This window comes from Tauraco erythrolophus, chromosome 24 (assembly GCF_009769465.1).
Source record: "Tauraco erythrolophus isolate bTauEry1 chromosome 24, bTauEry1.pri, whole genome shotgun sequence".
NCBI lineage: Eukaryota > Metazoa > Chordata > Aves > Musophagiformes > Musophagidae > Tauraco > Tauraco erythrolophus.
The window spans coordinates 6,198,585-6,224,632 of record NC_141488.1 but is presented as its reverse complement, the minus strand read 5'-3'; the positions used below and the strand labels follow the sequence as shown (position 1 = coordinate 6,224,632).

At 53.6% G+C, this 26,048-nt stretch overlaps 2 protein-coding genes across 2 annotated transcripts; both read right to left on the bottom strand.

The window, feature by feature from the left end:
• On the bottom strand, window positions 1-16,516 carry HDAC1 (histone deacetylase 1). Its single transcript, XM_086626300.1, has 14 exons — window positions 16,433-16,516; window positions 11,793-11,905; window positions 11,015-11,132; window positions 7,853-7,927; window positions 6,548-6,686; window positions 5,812-5,953; window positions 4,580-4,672; window positions 4,165-4,273; window positions 3,902-4,042; window positions 3,322-3,430; window positions 3,086-3,216; window positions 2,174-2,320; window positions 2,016-2,064; window positions 1-1,647 (listed from the first exon to the last, which is right to left on the bottom strand). The coding sequence occupies exons 1-14, from the start codon at window positions 16,479-16,481 to the stop codon at window positions 1,620-1,622; spliced, it is 1,443 nt and encodes a 480-aa protein (XP_086482426.1). The 5' UTR covers window positions 16,482-16,516; the 3' UTR covers window positions 1-1,619.
• Window positions 16,517-17,529: 1,013 nt separating this feature from the next.
• Window positions 17,530-25,563, bottom strand: LCK (LCK proto-oncogene, Src family tyrosine kinase). Its single transcript, XM_086626250.1, has 13 exons — window positions 25,535-25,563; window positions 22,431-22,537; window positions 22,226-22,307; window positions 22,051-22,141; window positions 21,812-21,910; window positions 21,566-21,669; window positions 21,303-21,452; window positions 20,733-20,885; window positions 19,456-19,635; window positions 18,975-19,051; window positions 18,734-18,887; window positions 18,066-18,197; window positions 17,530-17,760 (listed from the first exon to the last, which is right to left on the bottom strand). The coding sequence occupies exons 2-13, from the start codon at window positions 22,530-22,532 to the stop codon at window positions 17,558-17,560; spliced, it is 1,527 nt and encodes a 508-aa protein (XP_086482376.1). The 5' UTR covers window positions 22,533-22,537; window positions 25,535-25,563; the 3' UTR covers window positions 17,530-17,557.
• Window positions 25,564-26,048: the final 485 nt, after the last annotated feature.

Genomic DNA, 26,048 nt, shown 5'->3' with positions numbered 1-26,048 from the left:
TAAAAAACCACAATATATTTCCCCCCCCAGACACAAAGATACACTGATTCCTCTCGCTTCACATACAAACACTGAAGAGCGGGAGTGACACGTCACTCAGATCCAAAGAGACTAAAAAACTCACGGTGGAAAAGGGAAAAAAAGTATTTAAAAAAATAAAACATTTTAAAAATAACCTGTGTTAAGTTAGCAGCATTATTAGAGTTGAAACCATGGGCAGCGCTCCGCGGGAGGTACAGATCCTCTTATGGACAGAGGAATCCCCCTGAGAAAGGAGAGCAGCGAGTCAAAACTGCCTGCAACACTTCTGCAAAGCATTTCACCAAAGGCTCATCCAACCATCAGCTGTACAAAACAAGATGCAAGAGAAAGGCCAGTTCTAGCCACAAAAGACTTTTGGGTGTGAGATAATGAGTGGGAGTAGGAAGAGGAGTAGTTATAAAAACGTACAGAGCCCCATCTGCTGTTCCCTTATAAAGATAACAGCTCGGAGGGCTGATGAAAAGGTTCTCCGTATTTACTGGCCTTGAGAGCAGGAGAGAGGAAAGCTTCAAACTGAAAACATTTGTACTTCGCTTCAGAGCAGAGTTTTTCAGCGAGTGACACACGTTGACAGGAGGTTTCAGCCAGGCTCTGTTCGGTCTGGCCTTTGGATGCGCTGGGAATTCCTGCAGTGGTTTCAGCCTAGGACACGGATCCGTACTGAGAAAGCCCATGAGGGCACAGATAGCTGAGGGCAGAACAAGCAGGAAAAGCAAAGCAGGCAGCCAAATGGGCAGTAACTCACTTTTCCCCTCCAAAAAGGGGCATAGGTATAGAAAAAAAGGTAAAAAAATTTCATCCCTTCTCTTACTCGAGATGCATAATGCTGCACACTAACTGGATCTGCAAGATCTTGGAAAACGTTAACCACCACATTAGGGTGATTTCCATTTTGCATTTTCCAGATCTGCACCTGCAGGGCTCTTGGGCTGATTCACTAACGAGCCTTTCAGATTGCTTTTAAGCTGCTTCATCTCTTTCCACAAGTTTGCTGCAGGGAGGTAGCCAACTCTATTCAAGAACTGCACTATTTGACCCTGAGAAGTGGTACCAGCTTGCAGTTACTTGCCACGGTGGAATCAAACTGAAGACCAAAGGAATAGTCAGTCTCTCACAGGCTTCATTTGGGAACTCATATTCTCCCACAAAAAAAAAAAAAAAAAAAGGAAAAAAAAAAAGAAAAAAAGTATTCATGGCCATCTTTCCACCTAACCTGAAATGCAGACACTACTTCTACTTAAATTATTCTTTTCCAAGGGTGGTTACTTCAGAGGAGAGAGTAAAGAAAGGAGGTGATGTTGTTAAAGACACACTAAGGAGGCAGTGGAAGGCAAGAGTGAAACTTCCCAGTCACCAAATCTGGGCAGTGCAGGTCTGTCTACTCCGCAGAATCCTCCCTGTCTGCTCCCAGCGGAGTGCAGCAAGGAATAATTTACAGTTCTCAAGTCATTTATATATTTATATAGAAATATATACAGAAACATATATAAAATATAAATCCTGTGGAATGGGAGGCAACCAGAGAAGCTAACCTATGACAACTACACGCTGACAGGTGCTGTCCAGCTGCAGCCATCTTAGGTGGATTTCGTCTCTTCCTTCACCCTGCGGAAGAAAGCGGTGAAGAATTTGGTTTAAACGAGCAACCTGGGCTGTGCTCAAGCTTTAGTGACAAGGCCTTAAAAATGGTGCTTATGTGGCCCACCTCCATCAAAAACACTTAACACATGAACGAAGGCACAGTACTTCTAAGCCCTTTTCAGCGAGGGCTCTGCTCGCACGGCGCTTTCTCAGGCGTGCCGTTCTGTGCCCGCCAACTTCTTCCTCTTACGAGCCCGTGACGAAGCCACCCAGGCCACCACATCCCTCCTCCAACCCCTCAAGTTGTGCAACATCCCACTGGGGGCATGGGTAGATACACAAGGAAGTACAGGCACAGCCATTTGACCGCCACGCCAGGAGACAGGGCTCACCCTTTGGGTTCTGCTTTCTCCTCTTTTGCTTTTTCCTCTTCTTTCTCATCTAGCGGGGAAAAAAAAAATAGACACACAGTAGTGCAGTAGGAAAGTACATGCCAGGCAAAGTTCCACAGAGCTGGGAGGGCTTCTATAGTCCTAGCTCTCATGCTTACCTTTCTTCTCCTCTTCCTCCTTTTCCTCTTCTGTTTTCACACGCTTAGCTTTCTTGAAGTTGGCAACATTTTTGCGCCCTCCTTCCCCTTCATCTTCAGAGTCGGAGAATTCTTCATCACAGGATATTCTCTTATCGGAATTGCGGACTGAGTGCAAAGAGGACAAGGGGTTGTTTCAGCAGATTCAGAAGCCAGGAGACACCAAGCACTAACTTCTCCCAGTCCATCTACACACTGGAATGAACTAACAAGCCTACATAAGTCAGAATCAGGCCATGATAAAAACGTTTTCTCTTTCTACCTGCTGTATCTTTTAACTCACCGCTCCTAACCGCTCACGCCTCAGATCCAGGATCACATGTACAACTTGGATTAGGTACAGTGTGATGTCTAGACTTGACAGCATAAGCAGGTTAACCAGCCTCACACTGAGAAAATCTGTCTGCCAGATCTAAAGGCCATCAGCCAATCTGGATATAAACTGGCATTTTCACTGTGGAAGACAACTTCTGGGAACAAACCTGACAGTCTCCCAGAATGTATTCTGTCATAGCACCTACACCACAGGAACTGTTTAAATTCTCACATTAGAGCCTAGGTTCTCCCATTACGGAAATCATCTGGCAAAAGTGTGATTTCTCCAAGGGAAAAGAAATCTATCAGCCCCACAGTGCTTGGCATCAGTGCTTTACCTTACAAAACCAATCAGAAAGGTGGGAACAGATACAAACCAGAGGACTCCAGAATTGAGACATATCTAAATCATACATCCTTCTCTCTTTATTAAAGCAACCCAGTTCAGAGCCCACACACTTCTCCAGCTAACTGATCCTGTCCAGTTTTGCACCCACAGGCTCTGAGCAGTACGCTTCCCAGCCGGGCAATACAACTATGCCGGAGACAAGCACATACTTGAAATCCGTTTCTCAGGATCTTCTTCCTCTTCATCTCCACTGTCTTCCTGAACAGCATCCTCAGGAATTGGTTGCATCTGAACGCCAGGGGCATGAGGCAGCATGCGCAGGTTCTCGAAGAGACGTTGCCTAGAGCCAGCCAGGAAAAGAACATCTCCGTCAGCAAGATGCCACCACGGGCTTTGAAGCCCCTGGAAGAAGGTGTCAGTCTCGTGAAGAAGAGCAAACACTTACTTGATCTTCTCGAGATACTCATTGGTATTCTGGTTAGTCATGTTCGAGGGACTGATGTGGAGCTTAAAGTCTGGTCCAAAGTACTCAAAATAGTCATTATATGGCAGTTCTGCAGAGAAGTTAAAAAGGAATAAACACCAAATTACCACTGGACTGGTGACAAAAATGCCACAAACACACTGTATTTCTACAGAAAGCATTTACCCAGGCACAGGAGCCGAAGCTCTCCTAGCCCAAACTCAGATCAAAGCAGACAACTTAGCAACAGTGCAGTCAAAGCTTACTTGGCAGTTAAACGCTATCAGTGCACACAAAACTTTTCAGTAGATCATCTCATTTAAGTAGGACAGCAAGGATGCTGGGTATTCTTTGCTGGAGGGGAGAGCTACAGCACTAGAAAGCAAAGAAGAACAGCTACTGCAAATCAGGGCATCCAAAAGCTCTTCCACAGTAACAATCAAGAGGTAATGAAACATCTCAGGGTTGCTGCCTCTCCCACAGCACCATCATCTCCCTGAGCTCTGTTTCTAGACCATCATTGTCCCTTAGGCTTGCTTCAAAGGCTCCCAGGGAGAATTACCATTGGGAATTTCAGTGTCCAGAGCCACAGCAGTCTCATAGGTCCAGCATCTAGCCACGTTGCGGATCGTATAGCCGCCTCCTCCCAGCATCAGCATAGGCAAATTAAAACTTTTTACAAACTCCACACACTTGGCATGACCTGCAGCAAAAGCAGTGGAGGAAAAGGTCATAGCCTCATGGCGTAAGAAGAACAAACTTTTCAATTAAATCTGATTACACCAGTTATGCCAGTTCAAGACTGGCACTGCATGGTACTCTTACCTTTGATGGTCAGATTAAAACAACCCAGCCTGTCTCCTGACAGAGAGTCTGACCCGCACTGCAAGACAACTGCGCTAGGCTGGAACGTCTCCATCACTTTAGATATCACCTAAACAAGAAACCCGTTGTTACACACTCTCCACAGCACAGTGTCACAGTAACGGCCATGTCAGCAAGTGACATGAAGACATCCCCAGTGTTCCCACAGCTGCCGAACCCCCTATACTGGTAACACTGAGGCTCTTACAAAGATAAACTTGCTGACCACAGGCTGCAATTGTTAGGGAGGAATACAGCCCCCGAAGAATCTTATCACAGGAGACTGAATGAATCTCCACAAAGAATGGTTCCCTGAGCCCCCCAGTGACAAAGCATGACCCACAAGGAATCGCTCAGCAAAGACATCGCCACTTACCGGCTTGAATATCGCTTCATAGGACTCATCATCAATCCCGTCCCGGAGCGGGTAGTTGACAGCGTAGTACTTGCCTTTGCCTGCACCAATGTCCTGTTAGAGCGAAAGACAGGAGAGACCACAAGTCACCAGAGAACCAACTGCAACACATAAATTGTGCCTCAAATTAGGAATGGAGGTCTGGGATTCCATCAGCATAATCCAAACGTAAGCTCAGGCTCTCACTGTCCTGGCAGAAGACAGCAAGAGTCAGTTGACTCCAACAGCAGCTTGCTTGGCATAAGCAGGTGCATGTGGCCCTCAGAGCTCAGAGAAGACAAATTTGCTACTGTCTCACCACTTTCATGCTGCTGTGAGCACACAGGCTTGCATTTCGCTGGCAAAAGCCACTCTCTTACACAGCAGTAAAACTGGCAGCCAAAATTCTAGTTCCAACCCATACACCGCAGGGATGCACAGCCCAAAACACCAGTTCGGGCTGATCATGCAGTCTAGTAACTGAAGGAATCTATTTTTATTTTAATACATATATTTTTACGTTTCCGTTATTTCTCTCATAGCCAAGTGTTTTATAAAAACAAAAAATTAAGAATTTCATTTATAGTGCAGAGTGGCTGCACCGGGACAGAACGCCAGGCCGCACGGAGGCTCACATCATCAAGGCCAAACAACAGGCAGGGCTGAGAAAACACAACTCACAACTGGAAGACAAGATAATTTAGATCATAAAAACACAACTCGACTAAAAAGCGCATAAAAAACGTGAAGAACCTTTCACCCCTGAGCATCCTGGCAATGCCAGAAGTCACCAAGTGAACCACACCTGTATCCTACCTGAGAGAGTGCCACAGCCAACATCACAATTCATTAACCTGCGGAACTGACTCACAGGAGGAAATGCCAACACGACAAACTTTCACCGAAAAGCTTGTGTGACTAAGCTTGGTTTGCAAGTAGCTACAGATGACCAGTAATGCCATCTTCAGAGCCACTTTTCTGTGCATAATCTCACCAGGAGGCTGATAAGAGACTGGCATCAAACCCTTGGTTTTATTATTATATAGGCTGTGATCACCCACTGAGAGCTGAGCCTGCTGCCTCACATGTACACCTTTGCCCTCAGAAAGAGCAGGAAAAGCCAGGAGATGAGTGATTTTAGCTAAATCAGTATGACAGCAAACATGGAAAAGACCAAATTTCAGGTTAATTTTCTGCTAAGCCTTCGCTCTCACCCGTAGGTCCCCTGTTCCCGGGAAGTATTCTCCGTACTTATGAAAGGACACGGTCATGACACGGTCTGTGGTATAAAAGGCTTCCTCCACGCCATCTCCGTGGTGAATATCAATGTCAATATACAGCACTCTCTGGTGATACCTAGGATCAGAAAAGAATCAAAATATTGCATTTCTTCAGAGCAAAAACTGCAGGAGCTCGGTGCTAATCCCCAGGCTGCACGGCTACCAGCCAGCTCCCTCTCCGGAGTCTACAAGGAAAAGAGCTGCGGAGAACGGACATCAGCCTTGGTCAGCAGTGGAACAGAACCACAGAGGAAAACAAAGTGGCTTTTGCTGCTGCAATTGATCTTTGCAGGCAGATTCAACTCAGTTTATTCAGACTCAGCCAACAGACTGCATTTTTATGTCCAAGCCTCCCACTGAGGTTTGCCTTGAGCCAAAAGCTGTCACATATTACAGCTGTGCCTCCTTCCCAGGGTGGATGGTGGAAAGAAGGGCCTAAGAGCAACTGCAGAGTGCTCCGAGCCTTCTGCTTCCTGAACAGTGTCACCATTAGACACATCCCTTTGGGAGAGAGGGTGCCATATCCCAAAAGATAGCTGATTACGCCCTCCCAGGAAAATGCAGCTGAAAAAAAAGCAACAAAAAGAGAAGACTGGGAAGAAAGTGCTGAGGACTCAGAAGAAATGCAGCAGAACAGACAAACAAAAGGGGTAAACAGTACTGCCCGTACTTCAGGAGCTCCAAGATAGCTAAGACGATGTCGTTGACATAACAGAAGCCAGAAGCCTCCGACTTTTTAGCGTGGTGAAGGCCTCCTGCCCAATTCACAGCAATATCCGTCTGTTGCTTGTTCAGCTTCACGGCACTGGCTGTTGGGAGAAGAATTACAAAATATTAGCACGGGAGCAAAGGACCCACAGCAGAGACCTCACGATCACACCATTGCCTTTGTGTGTGTTTGGGTCCTTCACCAAGCACGGGGTTTAACACTGGATGTCTCGACAAACTAACGAAAGGCAAGGGAAGAGAAACGCAGCCTGTTTTCCCTGCACACACTGTTGATCACACTTTTGCCTCAGAGCATGAAATCTGCACAAACAAGTCCAGAGCATCCCAGCCAGGGTCACAGTTGAAGACAGCCTAGATCTCTCAGTGCCCTAAACAAAGGATTTTCATGAAAGGTTTTATCCATCACATATTTCGGCCATTCCCTGAACATGCACTTAGGCAACGGCAGTCCTCTCCCTCCAGCCCCTTCATAAACTTTCTGCAAATTTTGCAAGTCTCCCAGGATCAAAATGAATCACATATTCTGTGGAATCTCCAGTCGTGGGACCAGAGAGCATAGAGCTGATTCCAAAAGTGCTGCAGTCAGTACTTGTAGGAACTGCTGAACTGTGCTACAGGAAACCAGGACTCGCAGATGTCACTGCGGGAGCAGCAGCCACAAAGCTTTAACCAGTTCCCGCAGCTCCGCAACACCAGCCTTTCTGCAACAAAGTACTTTAAAACAGTGAAAGCATTTGAAACCTCACAGCTTTCAGGGAGCTTGCTGAAACCTTTCAGGTTCTCTTTTCCCTCGTGTCCAGAGACAGTAGCTTATTGTTAAAAACAATAAATAAAGTAACTCTTTTCTTTCCTTTCCAGGTTATGCCTGCCCAGAGCAAGGTTTTTACAACTTTTTTTTTTTTTTTCTGTAAATCTCATGTTGATTTTTTTATTAAACCCTGTTGCTGCTGTGGTTTTGTTTTAACTCTATTGCTGGTAATGTTGTTACACCACTTCCAGGGTCTGAATATTCAGTGAAGTAACCCAGACTAGCAAAGATATGCTTAACAAACGTAGAGGGACCTGTCAATATGCAAGGCCTGAGCTCTCACATGGGAAAAAAATCTGGATCTAATTAGTAAGGAAATCAGAAATAGGTTCCCAGGGCTTCCCCACCACCACCTACAACAATTTATTTCCTAACAGACCTACATTACATGCATCTGCTTAACAGAAAAAGGAAAGAACATCCGACTTGTGAGCTTACCAACGGAGCCTCCGGCAGAGAGCTGACAAAACTCGAACAACCCATCAAACACGGGGCAGTCCTCCCCAACATTAACTTGAAAAGAATACAAAAGAGTCGGTAAGGCAAAACCACAAATAAATGGCAAGGCTTATACCTCCACTCTGATTAAAAAAGCTACCCAGATAAGCAATCAAACGTTTCAAACAGCAAAATACCACACACAAATAATACAACGTTAACGTAATCAACCTGAGGATTGCCTGACGAGGCAAAAAGGCTCTTGTTGTAGGGAAGATGCTCCTGACTTGTGAGAAAACGTGAAAGCAGGTCCCAGGAGCTCTGGTGAGAGCAGCATGAGGGATCCTGAAACCAGTCAATCACGCTGGAAAACGAGTGGGCGGAGAGGAGATGCTATCAACAAGAGCTTGGTAATCCTGATACTGGTCCTCAGTGGTAACTCAAGCAGCGCTGACATGGCACATTCACACTCTATTCTGCTCTGGCAGCAGATGCTGCCCACCAGGGGCACACACAGGCTGTGCAAAGCAGGGGCCAGCACCCCTCGCTACCCCACACGGGCAGCCCTGCTGCCTGGGCACCGTGTCTGCCGGGGGGAACAGTGCTGCTCCTGATGACAGAGCTAATGTCAAGCTCCATTACACAACCCCACGGCACGCAGGAAAGGTTTCTGCTCCTGTTTCCTGCTGTAACGCTGACGAGGAGTTGAGAAAGCAAACGGTGCAGAAACCGAGCTCTGCAGAAGAGAGTGGGGAGATGGCAGATAGTGGCGTGCCCTGGACAAGAAGTTTACACCCACATCTGTTCTGTTACACTTTGTACATTCCTTTCACTTCACACTGAGCATTCAGTTGAAAGTTCTCAGTAGTACCATAGTTCTGGCCTGCATAAATTTCTACTGTAAATAGTTTCATGATTAAAAATAAAAACAGTAACAACAGACTTGTACTGAATCTAGATTTTGCAAGATTTGCTTTTACAAACAAACAGAAAAAAGTTGTATTTTTGTAACAACATCTGTAGAATGTTTACTTCTGTGCTTATGAGAAAGGCACAAACACCACAGTTCTTGCAGCATTAGAAACTCATCAGTGCACAGTCTCCACAAAGACTGAGTGATAAGGGAGTTTGAATGGTCCCAGTTCGGGACAGGGATCTCTGAAAAGGACAATACCCATGAGGAGACCCAGAAGGAAGCAATTGTTCCTGCTTTCCAATTGTTTCAGCAGGGCATGGCAACTGGCAGAGTTTGAATAATTAATTCAAAGAAGTAGTTGGAAGCTTTCCCTGTTAAGTGAGAAGAATTTGAGTAATCAATTTCTGCATGCTTGCTATTATAACAAATTAAACTCCTTGCCCTTTATGTCACAGGGTAGTCTTCCCAAGTCCTCAGGCAGGCAACACAGCATTAGCTGAATGAAATTAGAGACTGTTCGTTACCTTTGCTGCCTCTCAGAACTCCGTGGGCAGCACTGACGGTATTTGAGGGCATCCCTCTGCTATACTTGGCAAAGACAGGAGCTGCTGTGTAAACAGAAGCCAAGTGGGCTTTTTCCCAGCAGGACAGTCAAAGCAGCCAGGACTACTAAGGAGGGATGTTAATAACAGGGGTCAATCACTTGACTATAGGCATAAAGCTCTGGTGAAAGATGAGAGGCACAGATGCTCCTTCTTCCTTGCAACGGGTGAGTGAGGAGCTTCGTATCTGGGATAGCACAACCAGAAAGTGCCCAGCATTAGAGGTGGAACCATCCCTATGGAAATCAGAGCAGCTATCCTTCCCTCAAAGGGAAAGCTGAAGCACCACGCAGGCTACAGAGACCTACCACTGTACTTGGGACCTCGTCTCCTATATCCCTAATCCCTGTTCCGAGCCTCCTGGGCTAGTTCTCTATGCAGAGGCTATTATTCTGCAGGTCCTGTTGAAGAAAAGCTCTGTCCTCTGCATGTTGAAGATTAATTTTCATATTTGCCTCCTTCAGGTAAAAATAGTTCTGTGGAAGTGCAGTACAGAAAATGTTGACTACCAGTGAGAGCAGAGTGGGCGTTCATGAGCCGTGGCTGCTTCAGGGGTAAACAGTTCAGTTCGTGTAAATATGTACTTTGGTATATGTCGCTTGGGATACGAAGGCATATCATTTACTGCAGGAAGTCTTTCCATGGATATTACTCATGAACCACACTACCCATTCCTCTTACACCCTTGTGCCTTAATATCTGTCCCCTTCGGCTCCTAACGGATTTCCAAGTGCCCCTACTTCAGACTTGAGACCCGTATTTCTTCTAAATTGGAGATTACACTTACTCCACGTAAACAAATCCCATGGGCTAACAGCTTTTTTCTGCTCTTGAGGACTGCAGTGAGCAAGATCAAAACACTGTTTAAATGAACCTTGAGCCCTCCTCACTATTTGTAGATACTTGCTAGAAATCCAGTTTGCCATGGTCATTGCCAAAGAACATCAGCTCAGAGTTGCAGAGAGGCCAAAAAAGGTTTTTGTAACATTAAAGTTGCCATTAAAGAGCCTTTCCATGGACTGGAGAGGTTAGAACAAGAGATTAGCTCACAAAATAAACCATTCTAACACCAAGTGGACAGGTATCATTGCACATCTCAACTCTCCCCCACTTCCAAACTGCCATTGCCCTGAAAATCCCTCAGAGTTACTGCAGATTTTTGACACAATTGATGAGCTGGGGTATTTTTTTGGACACAATTGATGAGTTGGGGTTTTTTTTGGACACAATTGATGAGTTGGGGTTTTTTTGTTTGTTTGTTTTAAACTGCACATGCCTTTCCCACCCCAATAGCTCTGGTTAAAGAGAAGCAATCACACAAAATACAGGCAGCTCAAAAATGGAGCAGTTTAGTCATCTCTCAGCCAGGAATCAATTTAGAAAAGTTTCCATCAAAACATATGACCAAAAAAAGACAGCCAGGTCAAAGGGGTTTCCTCAGCTCTTTGGCATATCGGCTTGAGAGAGGGACCCATTTTTAAAATGCATGATTTACCAGAAAAATCAAAAACAAAGTCAGGAGAAAGACAATTTCCCGCAGTTCTTCCTCCTCCTTTCATCACAAACCTCCAAAGCTCGCCTAGGATACCCAGAGCCACAAATTTTAACACTGGCAGGAATTTCAGCACTACACACACAGCTTACATCTTTGCATCTGCTTGCTGTACTCAGACATGTTATCTGGGCGAATGGATCTCAGAAATTTTATGTAGTCATCACTGTGGTACTTGGTCATTTCTTCGGCATTTGCCTTGTGAGGGCGCTGCAAGGACAAAAAAAGAGCAAGGTTTGTTTTGAAACACACCTCTCTCCCAAATTCCCATTTCCAACCCCAGATTTACTCCCAGGAACTGCAAAAAAACTCAAACCAGCAGCATTAAACAAGAGAAACTTATTTTCAAAGGCAAGAATGCCATTACTGGAGACTGGAATGTGCTACGTATCTAGACAAAGAAAACCACAGACTGGTTTGGGTTGGAAGGGACCTTAAGGACCATCCAGTTCCAACCCCCCTGCCATGGGCAGGGACACCCTCCACTACACCAGGTTGCTCAAAGCCTCATCCAACCTGGCCTTGAACACTTCCAGGGATGGGGCAGCCACAACTTCTCTGCGCAACCTGGTCCAGTGCCTGCTGCACCTTCACAGTGAAGAATTTCTTTCTCAAATCTAATCTAAATATTTAAGTTACAACGAGAAAAGCAATTTACCAGTCTCCAAAGCTTATCTGAAGCAAAGAACACCTCACTACAAGCAATCAGAAGAAAGCAGAAATACATCAGCACGACTGTTTATTTTTTTTCCTTTTCCTCTTCGGCTCATCAACAGAGAACTTACAAGTCTGAAGCATCAAAATTAAAACCTGACACATAAACAAAGGTCTTCCATACATAGCTCTCTTCGTGACCAGCCTTACACTTACATATATCTCCATCTTCCTGTAGAGGCCATAGTTCAGCAGCAGGTTGTGGGTCATCCGGATCCTGTGGGGTTTCATTGGATGTCCCTGGCCATAGTAGTAGTTTCCAACATCACCTGGGAGCAGAAAGGATTTTGTCACAATAGGGAAAACTACGAATTCTTTCAAACAGAATCACAGCCGAGGCACCGTCCTTCGGCAGTGCATCCATTCACAGGAGACTGGGTGTCCCATCCTGCTTGCACAGGTATCTCCATGGATTCAGAAAACTTTATCTTAGACTTAAATACGACAGACATTTGGAAATTGGGGTATGGCCAGACAAAGAAGGTTTTAATGCCAGTTCTGGGGAAGGCAATTCAGTAGAGTCTGAGCAACTCACATCACACTGCACGAGTTAAGAGGAGGGAGTTGGGCAGGAGGGGCTTTGGGCACCACATCTGTGAGTCCCCACTCAGCAAATTCCAGCTCTCCAATGTCCTCTCCAGGCAGTTCAGACCCACTACGGTATCTCACATTTACAGAGCTCCCAGGTTTCACGGAGAAACGCAACCATGCTCTGCACAGAAACCCACGCGCCAAGAGGCACGTAAGTCTAATCCCAGTTCAGACAATGACTCATCAGACAGAGCACGTCGCCTTTTTGCCTCAGTTTCTCATTATTTCCTAACAGAAACGAGAAACAAAGCAGCTAATTCTGTCAACAAGCAAACACTAGTGCATCTGCGTCACTTTCACCCGTTCCTGTTGCTTGAACCCCTTCAGAAGGATCCCAGTCCCTACCAACTGCACCCCACGAGGGCACCTGATGAGCTATCCGACAGGCACCAGCGTTAACAAAGTCACCTTCCTGCAAGGATATCCCACGGATCACCTCCCCATGTGGATTCTTCTCCTACCCAAGCAAAAGCTGAGCTCATGCAGCACTCTCCCACAGCAGGTACCGCTAACTGGTTGGGTTTTTCCTCCTCTTCTCCCAGGGTACTTGTTTTAATGAAACTTGCAGAAATTTAACTTTCAGATTTCTGCTGTCTGCCTGATTTCGCTGTCAGTACCACGGACTCGAAAGTTGCCAGGAGCAGGAAACGTGTCGACAGCAGCAATATCACACAAGCCTCATTTTCCTGGGAAACCAGACCAAGTTGTTCATGTAGTTGTACAACTCCCGATCACTTCAGGGAGCAGGAGACCCAATCCGGTCTGGCTGGTGACTCAGTTGGGAGCATTAATATTTCATCACCAATCTTTACATTCAGGAGAAAGGGCTACTTCCTCACAGCACGCAGCTCTAGTTCTTCCTCCTGCGAGCATGGCACTATTTTCAGTCAAAGTAGATGCAAACGGTGCAAATCCCACACCCAAACAATTCTTCTGCTGGAGTTCACCCACTCCTGGTGCAACAGTAAAACGGTGTGTTCTTTGCACAAAGGTATTTTCCTGGGGCAACTATCCTTACAGTAAAATCAGGTTAAATCAAGCTTTTGGAAACTCAATAGAAGATGCTCAAGACCCTATCTAGAAAATACAAGCACAAAACTACATGAAGCTTTGAAAAAATCATCATTGTCATCTTCACTTCAGGCTGCCAGTGAAATGCCCTGGGCAAACCCCGACTTCCAGAGCCTGTTCAAGTTCACTCTGCTAAACACATCCCACCCCATGTCTTACAGAGCAGCAGACGAGCTCATCTGCTCGTGGACATCAGTGCAGATTAAGAGTACGTGAACTCAACTCCTCCTGTCTTCTGGGGATAAGCAAGTCCCCACACAGGGAGCCAATGAAGGAGAATTCACTGTGCAAGTTCAAACCCTCGCACACAATCTCACCACCCCTCAGGATTTCCATGAAGGATCCTTACGATACCCAGTTACCTTTTCACCATCCTCTGCATCCCACCTAGACCCTTCCCTACAGCTCAGGTTCTTTCTCCAGCACAAGACGCCCTCTTGCCACGAAATGTTCAAGGCCAGGTTGGATGAGGCTTTGAGCAACCTGGTGTAGTGGGAGGTGTCCCTGCCCATGGCAGGGGGGTTGGAACTGGATGGTCTTTAAGGTCCCTTCCAACCCAAACCATTCTGAAGACAGGCTGAGAGAGCTGGGGCTGTTCAGCCTGGAGTAGAGAAGGCTCCAGGGTGATCTTATTGCAGCCTTCCAGTACCTAAAGGGGGCCTACAGGAAAGCTGGAGAGGGACTTTTTACAAGGGCATGTAGTGACAGGACACGGGGCAATGGATTTAAACTGAAAGAGGGGAGATTTAGATTGGATATAAGGAAGAAATTTTTCACTCTGAGGGTGGTGAGGCACTGGAACAGGTTGCCCAGAGAAGCTGTAGATGCCCCATCTCTGGAAGTGTTCAAGGCCAGGCTGGATGAGGCTTTGGGCAACCTGGTGTAATGGAGGGTTTCCCTGCCCATGGCAGGGGGGTTGGAACTAGATGATCTTTGAGGTCCCTTCCAACTCTAACCATTCCATGATTCTATGACTCTATGAAATTTATGGCTCAAGGAAGACCTGCACCCCATCCCAAACAGCGCCCAGGGACCTCCCATCAGGGAATTGCTGCACTGGATCGCACTGCTTTAACCTCTCTGCATGGAAAATAAAAGCCTATAACAAACTGTCCTCCCACAACTGCAGATTATGCCTTCCCTGACAATAAAAGCACACTTTCACCCTAGGACACGCTGTGGATGTTTGCCAGCTTGTTAAAGAGCGGGGGAAACAAGGCACTGAAACCTCACCACGCAGTAAATTAGTGAGGGCAGCTACAGACAGAGCGCGTAACGCCAACGTCGTGTGGTTACTGTGCCATAAAGTCTACAAGGATGGCACCTCTGCTCAGCATTTTCAAACAAAGTGACTGGTTGTTTCATATTTAAGACATCATCGCGTGCCTTTAAAGATTATAGCTCGTTCACAAACTGACAAGCTGCTTTGTGAACATGTCATATTCCAAGGACAGGGACAAGTTTGGACACAGAGACCATTTTCTTTCAACGCCCAGGTCGCGTGCACGTGTACAGCATTCTGGCACCCCCTGCAAGCACTCTAAGTTTCAACCAGGCATTTGAGGGCCTGGGGCTCCAGCATCCCCTCGTATTTTGACGTGATGGGTGTTGCGCAGAGATCAGCTGTGTGGCGAAATCAGGTTCAGTTTCACTGCACCCAGCGCTCTGATCCACACTCCTCCTCGCCCTGCCCTCCCCAAGGCACCGGCTGAGTCAGAGACCCTGCAGGACTGTCGTTACAGGTTGCAAACCTGCTACTTAAATTTACTTTTCTGGAGAAATAAAAGCCCTCGCTATATATCTGACACATACAGCAGGTTCAAAGAGCCCACTTCACTGCTTGAACCCTGAGGACATCCACTAACCAGAAAAAGTAGTGAGAAAAAGTTTTTATTTAATTTCACAGACTAAAATAGAGAATTGCACAATACCTTTCATAAGGAGTGATCCCAAACTCTATTAAAAAAGAGCTCGCCCGTCACCGAGGCACCTCCAAAGGGGAGGTGGGTGGTTGTGAACGTGCAGAGGCCATGCGACTGTCATTTCTCCCCCAGACTCTGGGCTAGAAGCAGGGACGCTGCACAAGATACCCAGCTTGGGATTTGGCCAGCTCTAGTACCCCGTTACTTCCCCTGCTCGGATGGGACAATTATATAGCCCCAAAGCAGCGCTTCCCCAGCATCGTAATCGAAAAAAAGCAAAAAAAAAAGCCAGTCTACAAGCCAGCCAAGTTCAGACCAGAACTAAACAATGCTCCCAGACACAGGAACTCCCTACAAACAACCACGCAGTCGGGCTGGCTCCCAACGCCTTCGGGTTTGTCCCTTGCTTGACAGCAACGCAGCCAACCCAAACGGGAGCTTCAGGAGTGCCTCTTCCTCTTAACATGGTTCCAGAAGGCTTTGTCTCCCAAGGGCTCCCCATCCTCCCAGAAACCTCCTTCAGCATCCCAGCACAGCTCCCAGAGCCTCTCTCAGCCTCACACCCCTCTCCCCATCCTGGACCCTTGGCAGCCCTTCCCCACCTCCAAAGTCCATACATCTCCACACACCTCCATCCTATTCTACCCCCTCATCTCCCCCCAATACTGCTCCCTCATCTTCCCCCACAATCTTCCCTTTCTCCCCTCCAGTGCTCCCCTATATCCTCCCCATGCCCTCCAGTGCCCCCCATTCGCCCAACCCCACTGCAGTCCCACATAATCCTGCCTCCCCCCATGCCCCTATTGCTCTTTGCCCTCCCCAGCGCAGCCCCCAGCCCTCCCACATCCCTCAGTACCCCCAACATCCACCCCTCCACCCCGCAGCGCAGCCCCAGGTCCTCCAGTGACTCCCAGTACCCCTCCCACCACCCTCAGGGCAGCCCCCCGCCACATTTCCCAGTGAACCTCCCACTCCCCTCAGCGCCCCCCTCTCAGCAGCCCCCACCCCATGACCTCCAATGAACCCCCACCTCCCCCAGCCAATCCCTCACCCCCCATCCCCAGTGACCTCCATTACCCCCCAGTGCAGCCCCCCCGCCCCCTCTTCCACCCCCAGCACCGCCTCCCCTCCCCCACTCCCAGTGCCCCCTCAGGCTCCCCCGGTCCCGCCAACCCCCGTGGCCGCTCCCGCCGAGGCCCCGCAGCCCCTCACCATCGTAGTAGTAGCAGACTTTCCGCTTGGTCCCCTGCGTCAGCGCCATTTTCCTGCCTCCCCACAGCGACAGACCCTACCGCCGCGCCGCGCAACCAACCCAACCCGGCCCGGCCCGGCCCGCCCCGGGGCCCGGGCCCCGCCGCCCCACCTGCCCCGCCCACCGCGCAGCCCCCGGCCTATCGGGGAGGGGCGCTCCGCCCCCTCCAGTTCGCCGGCCAATAGGAAATGGCGGCGGCGGGAGAGAGCGGGCGAGGGGGAGCTAGCAGGCTAGGCGGAGCGGCGCGGTGCCCGGGCTGTACCACTGCCCCGGGGGCGGGGCCGCGCGGGATGCACCATCGCTGGGGCGCGGGGGGGGCCAACGGGGAGAGGGTCCAGATGGGCGGGGCGGAACCATTCGCGGAGGGGGGGGGGGGGGGGGGGAAGCGCCAGGTGGGGCTGAACCATCCGGGGGTGAGGGGGGACGCGGCGGACGCCCCCACCAGTGCCGGGACCCCGGTCCCAGCTTGTCCTGCTGGAGGGCTGCGAGAGCGGGGCCGGGGGGGGGCATGAGAGGGGCCTCGCCCCCCCCCGGGGTGCGGTTGGTGTGAGCGGGGTCCGTCCCCCGAGAGCATCACCCGTGGGCGCCATGGCAGCCACGTGGCTCTCCGGGCCACCGCCGGTGCAAAGGCCTTTATTTCCCCGAAACGCGACGGCGGTTACAGGAGGGATCCCGCGAACACCGCGGGGGGGGGGGTCCCATGGCCAAGGGTTGTCGCTTGTGGGGGGTGAAGGAGGGGGTGAGGGGGCTGGCAAGGCCCCCGCGCAGCCCCGCGTGGGGCTGGATGCCGGGTACGCACCCCGGCGAGATCGGGGGCAGCACGGCGGGCACCCACCGGCGCCCCCCCACGCACCACCCCTCCACTCTTTGGAATTGTGTGTCAGCTTTGGCCGTCCATCACCTTCCAGGGGGGTGAAGTCCGCTGCTCCGAATATTTGAAGTGCCTCCAATCTTTACTGCTGAGGTCCAAGCAGCGTTCGCCCGTGCCCCAGGGGGCAATGTGTATGGAGTCTGTGAGGACCTGCTGCAGGAGGAGAGTCCACGGGCACCCCAATGCCAGGGTGTCCCGGCCACTGTGGGTGTGCTCAGGGCTGCTGCTGGTACTGGCCCTCGGTGGCCGTGAAGAAGTCCTCCAGCACGCTCTTCATGTACTCAAAGGTGGGACGTTCCTCGGGCCTCTCCTTCCAGCACTGCATCATCAGTTCGTACAGCTCCTGCGGGCAGTTGTCCGGCTGTGGCATGCGGTAACCACGCTCCAGGTTCTGTATCACCTCAGGGTTGGTCATCCCTGTGAGGACAACGCACGCGGCACTGAATTCGGGTTCCCCTCGTGTCGCAGGTAGCACCCTACATTTGCAAATCCATTGGGAAAGCTTCCTTCCCCCTGCCCACCGCCTCTGACACCCCCGATGGCCACGTGCACGGGGAAGCGGTGGAAACCATCGCGGGCTGGCAGGGAAGGGAGCCAGCTGGGGCGGCTCAGAGCGTGTGTGCGTGCAGGAGTGCATGTACACACTCGTGGGTGTGCGCTTGCGTGCGTGCGTGCGTGCACGTGTGAGCCTTTCTGCCGCGCAGCTGCTGGGAAATCCTGACCTGGATATGGGATCCGGCCGTAGGTGACGATCTCCGTCAGCAGGATGCCGAACGACCAGACATCAGACTTGATCGTGAACGTCCCATAATTAATGGCCTCCGGCGCTGTCCACTTAATGGGGAATTTAGCCCCTGGAAAACAGCAGGAGGGGAGGAAATAAAACGTTGTGGCTGAGCTGGAAACGTCCCGCTCTGTTTAACCTGATGTGACAACCCCGAGTCAGCCTCTGTCCCTGCCGTCCGCCTGGGGACAAGCTGGGGCTGGTGGCAGCCAGCCCCACCAGTCGTCCCCCCCCTCCCCGCTGCTTGGCTGGCTACAGAGCCCCCCCCTGGCGTGGGCTGGCACCCCTCCAGCGGGCCAGCACGTCTGTTCCTGCAGTAGCCACCAGATAGGGCTGTCACCCCACAAAAAGCAGGGTCAGGTGGGCATATGGGGTCCCGCAGCTCTCCCTCTGGCTGGGGAGAGAGAGATGGAGGGGGGAGAAGGACCTCTGCAGCCCTCATTGCTCCCCTCTCCCAGACCTGCACAAAGTCCTGCGGCTCCCGGGGCACAGCGTGGACCCCCGTAAAAGGCTGGGGGTGGGTGGGGGTTTCCTCCCCTCATGACCCCCAGCTGTGTGCACCCCAAGAGGGAGGCTTGGCAGGGGTCGAGGCGGCGGGGGACGCACCCTCGCGAGCCGTGTACTCGTTGTCCTCGATGAGGCGGGCCAGCCCGAAGTCGGCAATTTTGCAGCACAGGGTGTCCGACACGAGGATGTTGGCAGCCCGCAGGTCGCGGTGGATGTAGTTCTTGGCCTCGATGAAGGCCATGCCTTCGGCGATCTGCGGTTTGCAGTAATTGCAATTAGTAGCCACCAGCCCCAGCTCCAGCCCCCGCAGAGCCCTTCCCCATCAGCAGCCCTCCCTCACCTGCGCAGCCATGTCCAGCAGTTTGTTGATGCTGAGCTTGACTCCTTCCGAGGTCTTGAGGAAGTCCACAAGGCTGCCTGCAGTGAAGGTGGCCGGTCTCAGCAGTGGGCAGGTGCTGCCCCCCCCTCCCCACGGGGTCTGTTGGGTCCAGGTGTCGCAGCAGTGGGTTCCTCGGGGCACCATCCCCCAGTGCAACACCGAACGTGGAGCTGGGTGGCTTGAAGCCCCCGGCAATACAGGCAGGAGTGGATGGACAGGAGACCACCCTGCCTGCAAGGTCCTTTTCCCCCTGCCAGGTCTGACCCCTGAGCTCCCAGCTGGTGGGGCAGGCATGGTATAAAGCACAGGGAGGTGAAGGATGCCAAAAGCAGCTCAAGACACATCAGCCAGAACTGACTGCTGGAAGGGAACAGCCAGGAGCCGAAGGGACCACGGCTCTTCACACCCCCACCCACAGTGGGCTGCGCCTGGGTGCCCTCACCCTTCTCCATGTACTCCGTGATGATGTAGATGGGCTCCTTCGTCACCACGGCGTAGAGCCGCACCAGCCGTGGGTGCTGCAGGTTCTTCATGAGGTTGGCCTCTGCCAGGAAGGCGCTGGGTGACATGCTGCCCTGCTTCAGGTTTTTGATGGCCACCTTGGTGTGGCCATTGTAGAAGCCTGCGGAGAGATAGGGCAGAGTGTGATGAGGCAGAGGGACCTCATCACCGGGCATGGCCAGGGGACACGTGGCAACAGCAGTGCTGGCCACGGAGGCAAATGTGGAGGCTACTCTGTGGATCTGGAGCATCCCAACCCAAGACTGCACAAGCAAGAGATGTTGGAGATTGCAAAGTCTGGCTGAAGACGGGCAGAGGACCCTTGCGCCCTGGAGGATTATTGCAGCAGGGCCAGAGGAATTTCGGGGACAACCACATCTCTGTGCTGGCCACATCCTGGGGAAAAATCTGTAACCGCGTTTTAACCCACTGGGCAGATATTTTTACCTGTGGCTTTCAGCTGCCAGTAGGAAAGGAAGCTGTTGGCTGCTGGGCTTTGAACAGGAGGGGTGGCTGAGGGAGCCGGGCAGCGATGCTGAAGCCTGGCAGCTGCTGGGTGCCCGGAGGGGATTTTGGGGTATGGCCAGCACCTCTAGGGGTGAAGGCAGGGACCCCGGTCCAGGGCTGTAGGGTGAGATGGAGAGGAGCAGGGCGGCACCAGTGCCTTCCACCGCAGCACCCCAGGAGCAGGAGGTGTTTTTGTGGCTGGGTTGCAGCACGCTCGAGACCCGGTGCTACCTCCGAGCCCCCAGCTGCTCCCAGCATTGCAGTGACAGCCGCAACAGGGGCCGTTTCCCGTGCGGGGCCACACACGGTGCTTGCCAGCCCCGTGCCAAAGCCGGCAGCTGCTCTCACGGCGAGCAGAGCCCGGCTCGACGAGGAAATGCCTCCACCAGCACACCCGTCCTGGCAGCGGGTGCCTGCCCGGGCAGCAGCGCAGGGGTCTGGGTGACCAGCGCTGGAAGAGGGGGAAAGCTTGGGCTGCTCTGGGTAAACCAGAGCTGCCCCTGGGCTGCTCTAGCTGCTGGTTTTCTTCCTTCTTCCAGGACTATTGTGAAAAGCCAAGCCAAGGTCCCATGCTTGGGGCTGTGCTGGCTGCTCCATGCAAGACCCCGGCCAGAACGCTCCCTGGGCCAAGGACACCACGGGGCCCAGCTGATGCTGCCCACACCAGCACCCTCATGTGGGAGGAAGCACCCCAGTTTCACCCTGACTCACCCATCCAGACTTCTCCAAATTGCCCTGCTCCCAGCTTCTCCACCAGCTTCAGCGACTCCCGTGGCACCTCCCACTCATCCTGCCACCACGGCTTCTGTGGCTTCTGGGTCCGGCAGGGCTTGCCGAGGCGGGTGCACAGCCCGTCGGAGCTGCCTGTGGAGCAGGGGCAGGCAGAGCCAGTGTCAGTGCAGGCGGAGGCCACAGGCCACCCAGCACAAGCTGATGACTTTGCTGGGGCACAGGTAGCAGCATGTTCTGCTCATCCCATCCCATCCCATCCCATCCCATCCCATCTCCATCCCATCCCATCCCATCCCATCCCATCTCCATCCCATCCCATCCCATCTCCATCCCATCCCATCCCATCCCATCCCATCTCCATCCCATCCCATCTCCATCCCATCCCATCTCCATCCCATCCCATCTCCATCCCCATCCCCATCCCCATCTCCATCCCCATCCCCATCCCCATCCCCATCTCCATCTCCATCCCCATCTCCATCCCCTGCCTGCAGGCAGGACCAGCCCCTGGACCCCTTGTTCACCCCCCAGCCCCCCGACAGCACGTACGTGTGTAATAGTCCACCAGCTCGTGCAAGCTGCTGAAGGTGACGCGGGGCGAGATGTAGTACCCCCCGTTGTCCATGTTGCGGATCTTGTAGTGCTTCACCGTCTCACCCTGGTTCTGGTCAAAGTCCCTCACCGACAGTGAGTAGGAGCCTGGGGAGACGGGGGACCGTGTGGGTGCAGGACTCCAACACTCCTCCTGTGCTTCCCAGCACCTTTCCCAGTGCTTGCAGCAGGAGATGCCAGCAGGACCCACAGGACGGTACCTTTGGAGGTCTCGCTCTCCCGGATGAGGAAGGAGCCGTGTGTGTTGCCCGACGCCAGGAGCTGCCGCTCCGCATCCTTGCGGCTGACATTTTTGAAGAACCACCTGGGGACACGGAGCAGGGTTAGGGCTGGGGGAACTCAGGCCACCTTCCCCCACCAGCACTTCAGGGGATGCTCCCAGCCACCTTCCTCCTGTGCTGGCACAGTCTGTGCCGGGGCACGACTCCTACTCAACCCCTACTCACGGCTCGGGCTCCAGGCTGTTCACCAGGGCCACGAAGTTGTAGGGGATCAAACCCTCCTGGCCAGTGGTGAGCGACTGCGCCTTCCACCACTCCCCGCTCCTGCAAGGATATAGTGAGGTGAGACCCCCCCCCCAGCTGGCAGGACCCCGCACGGACCCCCCAGCAGCACCGGGATGCCAGCTGGGGAGCCACGGGGTCATGCTGGCACGGGTGCTGGGACGCCATCAGCGCTCGCTCACTCTTCCAAGATTCGGAGCTTCTCGCCCTTCCGCAGCCCCAGGTCTCCGTCGTGCTTGGGCTCGTAGTTGTACAGGGCCACCACCAGTTTATCTGGGAGGACAAGCGGAGGGGCAGGGTGGCAGTGGCCACCTCGAGGGGTGTCTACAGCTGTCCCCCACCGCAGCTGGACCTTACCTTGCAGGGGGGAACACGGCGGAGACGTGGCCTCGTAGGACACCAGGGGGTCTTGCACCTCGGAGCCGTTGCGGATCAGCCTCTGCGAGGGGGTGAGAAGCCCAGTGAGCCCTCGCCTTCCTGGGATTTGGCCATCCCAAGGCCACCTCTGGAGGTGTTTGGCCATTGAGACTGGGGACGGAGGGTCCCCTCGCCCCCTCCTCACCTGGCGCTTGCTGTCGGGCTCAATGGGGTAGTTGCAGTGCTCGCAAATGTCGATGTTCTCGATCCAGTCCTCGTCGTAGTCCGAGCTGCAGCAGCAGCCCATGGTGGCTGCAGGGGGTGAGAGGTGGTGAGGGAAGCCTTCGCACCCAGCCCCAGCCTCTCCTGACTGTGTCACCAGCCATATATTCTCCTAATTTTGTTCTGGCTTTGTTAATTAAGAACACTGAAGGCAATTAGTCCCCAGCCTGAGGCTCCCCTTTCCCATGGGCACAGCCTGGCGTTGCCTCCTCCGCCAGCTCCTTCCTACCCTGCAGCCCTTGGGCTGATCCCTACGTTCTCCATGGAGGTAACGATCTCATCACGAATGTCCCGTTAGCGACGAACCCGGCCCTGCCACGCGTGTTTGACGAGGTCTGGCTGGACCAGACACCTCCCCAGCTGTGAAAGCAGTTCCTGGGGTCAGAGGCGGATGCGAGCGCTCACCCACCCACGCTGCATCGCCTCCCATTTCCTTCTCCCTCGAGGCTCTCGTTGGCCTCCCCCCGTGCATTCGGCCCAGTCGCTGTGCTCCTCTCTCCCACGTCAGGGATGTGCTTTAAACCCCCATCCCTGCTTGGGGTCCCCTCTTCCTCAGCAGCTCCCCTCGAAACATCAAGGACCACCCAACCTCGGCCATCAGCCCTGGCCACGGTGATGCCAAGCTGGTGCAGGACTGTGCCCCAGAATCCCCGGCACCACAGCGTGGGCACCGGGGCAGCCTGGCAGCGATGCCACGAGCATCACGTGGGCTCTGCAAACCACCCGGGCAGCTCTCACCTTCCCAGCAAAAGCCGAGCGTGGCACGGAGCCGGGAGCCCCGGCAGTGCGTCACATGGAAACGGCAGCCCACGGCCCTGGAAAAAGCTCTTCTGCAGAAACCCCCACACCTACGCCGCCGAAATTTGTCTCCACTGAACCCTGGCCCCCAAATCCTCTTTCCAGGCTCTGCCCAGCAGCTCTGGGGGCTCTTCAGGGGCCCCGGTGTGGTTTCCGTAGGCGCTGGGTGCCAGCGGCAGGGCTGGGAGCCCTGCGCCGCCGAGAGCCACCCCAGGTGTCTGCCCCTGGCACCCAAAAATCAGCGGCTGCTTTTGCCAGCGCCGAGTGGGAGCTCTGATCTGGCAGCGAGGACGGTGCAGCTGCGAGGGTCCCTGTCCCCGCTGCGCCCTGCGGTGAGCTGGGTCCCGAACAGCCGCTTTGCTGGGAGATGCTGGTTGCTGGCGCTGCCGGCACCATTTTCTCCTTGGTTTCCTACCCGGGAGCCATTGCACCGCTGTGCTTCCACAAGCACACGCTTAAATCCACCTCTCCCCATGCTGCCAAGGAGGATGCGGCAGTGGGGGCTTCGTTCTAGTGTGTGCCCCTCCATGGGCAGCTGGGGACACAGGGAAGAGCCTCGCAGTGGGTCCCCAGGGAGGGTGCAGGGTCCCCAGGGTGCTGCCTGTCCCTGGTGCCACCAGCCCCAGCCATCAGACCCCACCGCCAGCCAGACCCCCCCAGCCTGTGCTGCCAGGGCTGGTTTTGCAGACCAGGAGCCCCCTCCCTCGGGGATGGGGTCAGTGCAGCTGTTTCAGCATCCCCGGCAGGGACACGGGGGCCATCCCCATGGTGCCGCCTTGGGGTGCCCACCGCCACGGCGGCTGATGGGAGCAGGTGATGGGTGAGTTTGGCAAGGAGAGCGCGGACAAGCAAGCCCCCCTCATGCCACGCAATGCTGCTTTGGGAACTCGAACCCTAAAAACCACCCTGGTGCCTTCAGCTTCTGGTGACACCTATCTAGGAACGCTCTTTGGCACCCAAGCAGGGGCTCGGTGACGCCACGGTGGCCCAAGGCAGGCAGGAGCAGGGGGCAAGGCCCTGGTGATGCCCAGGCAGCAGCAAAACCCGTACCCACCCTGAGCACAACCCTGGCCCCGCAGAGAAGCCCCCGCTCTCCCAGACCTGCCCACAACCCCTCAAATGCCTTTACCAAAGGCGAGCGGTGCCAGGAGGTGTTTTTTCCTTCCTCCCCAAAGCCGGGGTGGGGAGGGAGGTGCTGCTATTGTGCCTTTTTTTCTTGTATGCTCAAGCCACAGCATAATTTCCACCGAGCAGCCGTTTCACCTGCACGACACGAGGGCCACACCGGTGCCACGGGGCGTTTGAAGTCGGGTTTTGTGACTGCATCTGTGCAACCGAATTTCTCATACAAAGGCTGCCTGGGAGGGCTGTGTAGGCGCCCGTGCCTCGCCGAAGGTGTCTGCATGGGTGTGCACGCGTGTCCTTGCACGGCCATATATGTGCCTCTCCCTGGTTTTGCTCCGGAGCGTGTCGGGACCCCTCCAGCTGTTTCTGGAGGAGCTGCCCTGCTCTGGCCCTTCCGCACACCCTTCTTTGGCTGGGTCCAAGTGGTTTGTTCCCGTGCACAAGCAGGCCTGAGGAGAGCTGAAGGCTGGGCTGACCTGTCTGACCTGTCCCTGATGCTTTTCAAAGCTCACCGGGGTGTCCCGGATGTCCCCGAGCCAGCTGTGACTCAGCTGGACGGTCAGCCCCGCGCTGGCACAGCCTCGCGGAGACCCAAAGGAGTGTAGCCAAAAAGGTGTAGTGGCAGCGGGGAGGTGTTGGTACTGAGACAGCGTTGAAACCATCTCAGCGTCTGAACCCCCCAAACTGGGCAGTGCACCCCGATGGAGCGGCACTAAACCACTGCCTGTCCCAAAGCTGCTCGTGCCCACAGCCGGGCAGGCGAGCCCCTGGTGTTGGGGACAAAACTCCCACTTCGGCCTGGAAACGGGGGCTTGGGGAGAGCCCTGCGAGACAGGCAGCACCCAGGTGGGCAGAGGGCATTGGGGCAGCAGCTTTCACGCCAACTGGGAGGCCCCAGAGGAGTGGGGAGCACCACCCTGCTCCCCCCATCCCTCGCCTGGGCACCAGCACTCTCATCCCCCTGCAGCGACAAGCCTGAACCCCCCGTTTCCATCCCTCCGACAGGCAATCTCAGAGAGTGCAACAGGACCCCCCACCCTCTGCGGGCATCCAGGAGGTCCCATCTGGAGGGTACAAACCCCCTCACCGCCAGGTCCCCGTTACCTGTTGGCAGCGAGGCGAGGACCAGCCGCTCTCAGACACCCATGGCTCGGCAGCAGGAGCGAAGGCACCGTCCCCGCTCACGTCCTCCCCATCCCTGGCGGGAGCACGGTGACCCTCTGGGGAGCAGAGACGAGCCCCCCGCACACGGGCGCGCGCTCCCCGCCGCCGCCGCTCGCTCTTGCTCGCCGCCTGCCCTGGTTTCCTGCCTCATGAGCAAACTCTAGAGAAGCTGGTTCGCAGCTCGCGCACAACCGCAAGAGCGAGTGACAAACCCCGATGGCTTCCTGCCATCCCCGGCACAGAGGGTCCCTGCTCGGGGTGATCCCGGCCACCAGTGCCCAGGGAGCAGGTGGGCAAGGGGATGCTGAGTCCCTCAGCCGGTGGGGGAGCGGGGTCCCAGGGGCTGGGAGATGTGCTGCAAGGGGCCAGCGCTGGGCAGGCATTCGTCACCCACTGCCTGGGTGGTCCCGGATGGCTGAGCCCCCCACTCCCCTGTGCTGTCCCCTCTTGGGTG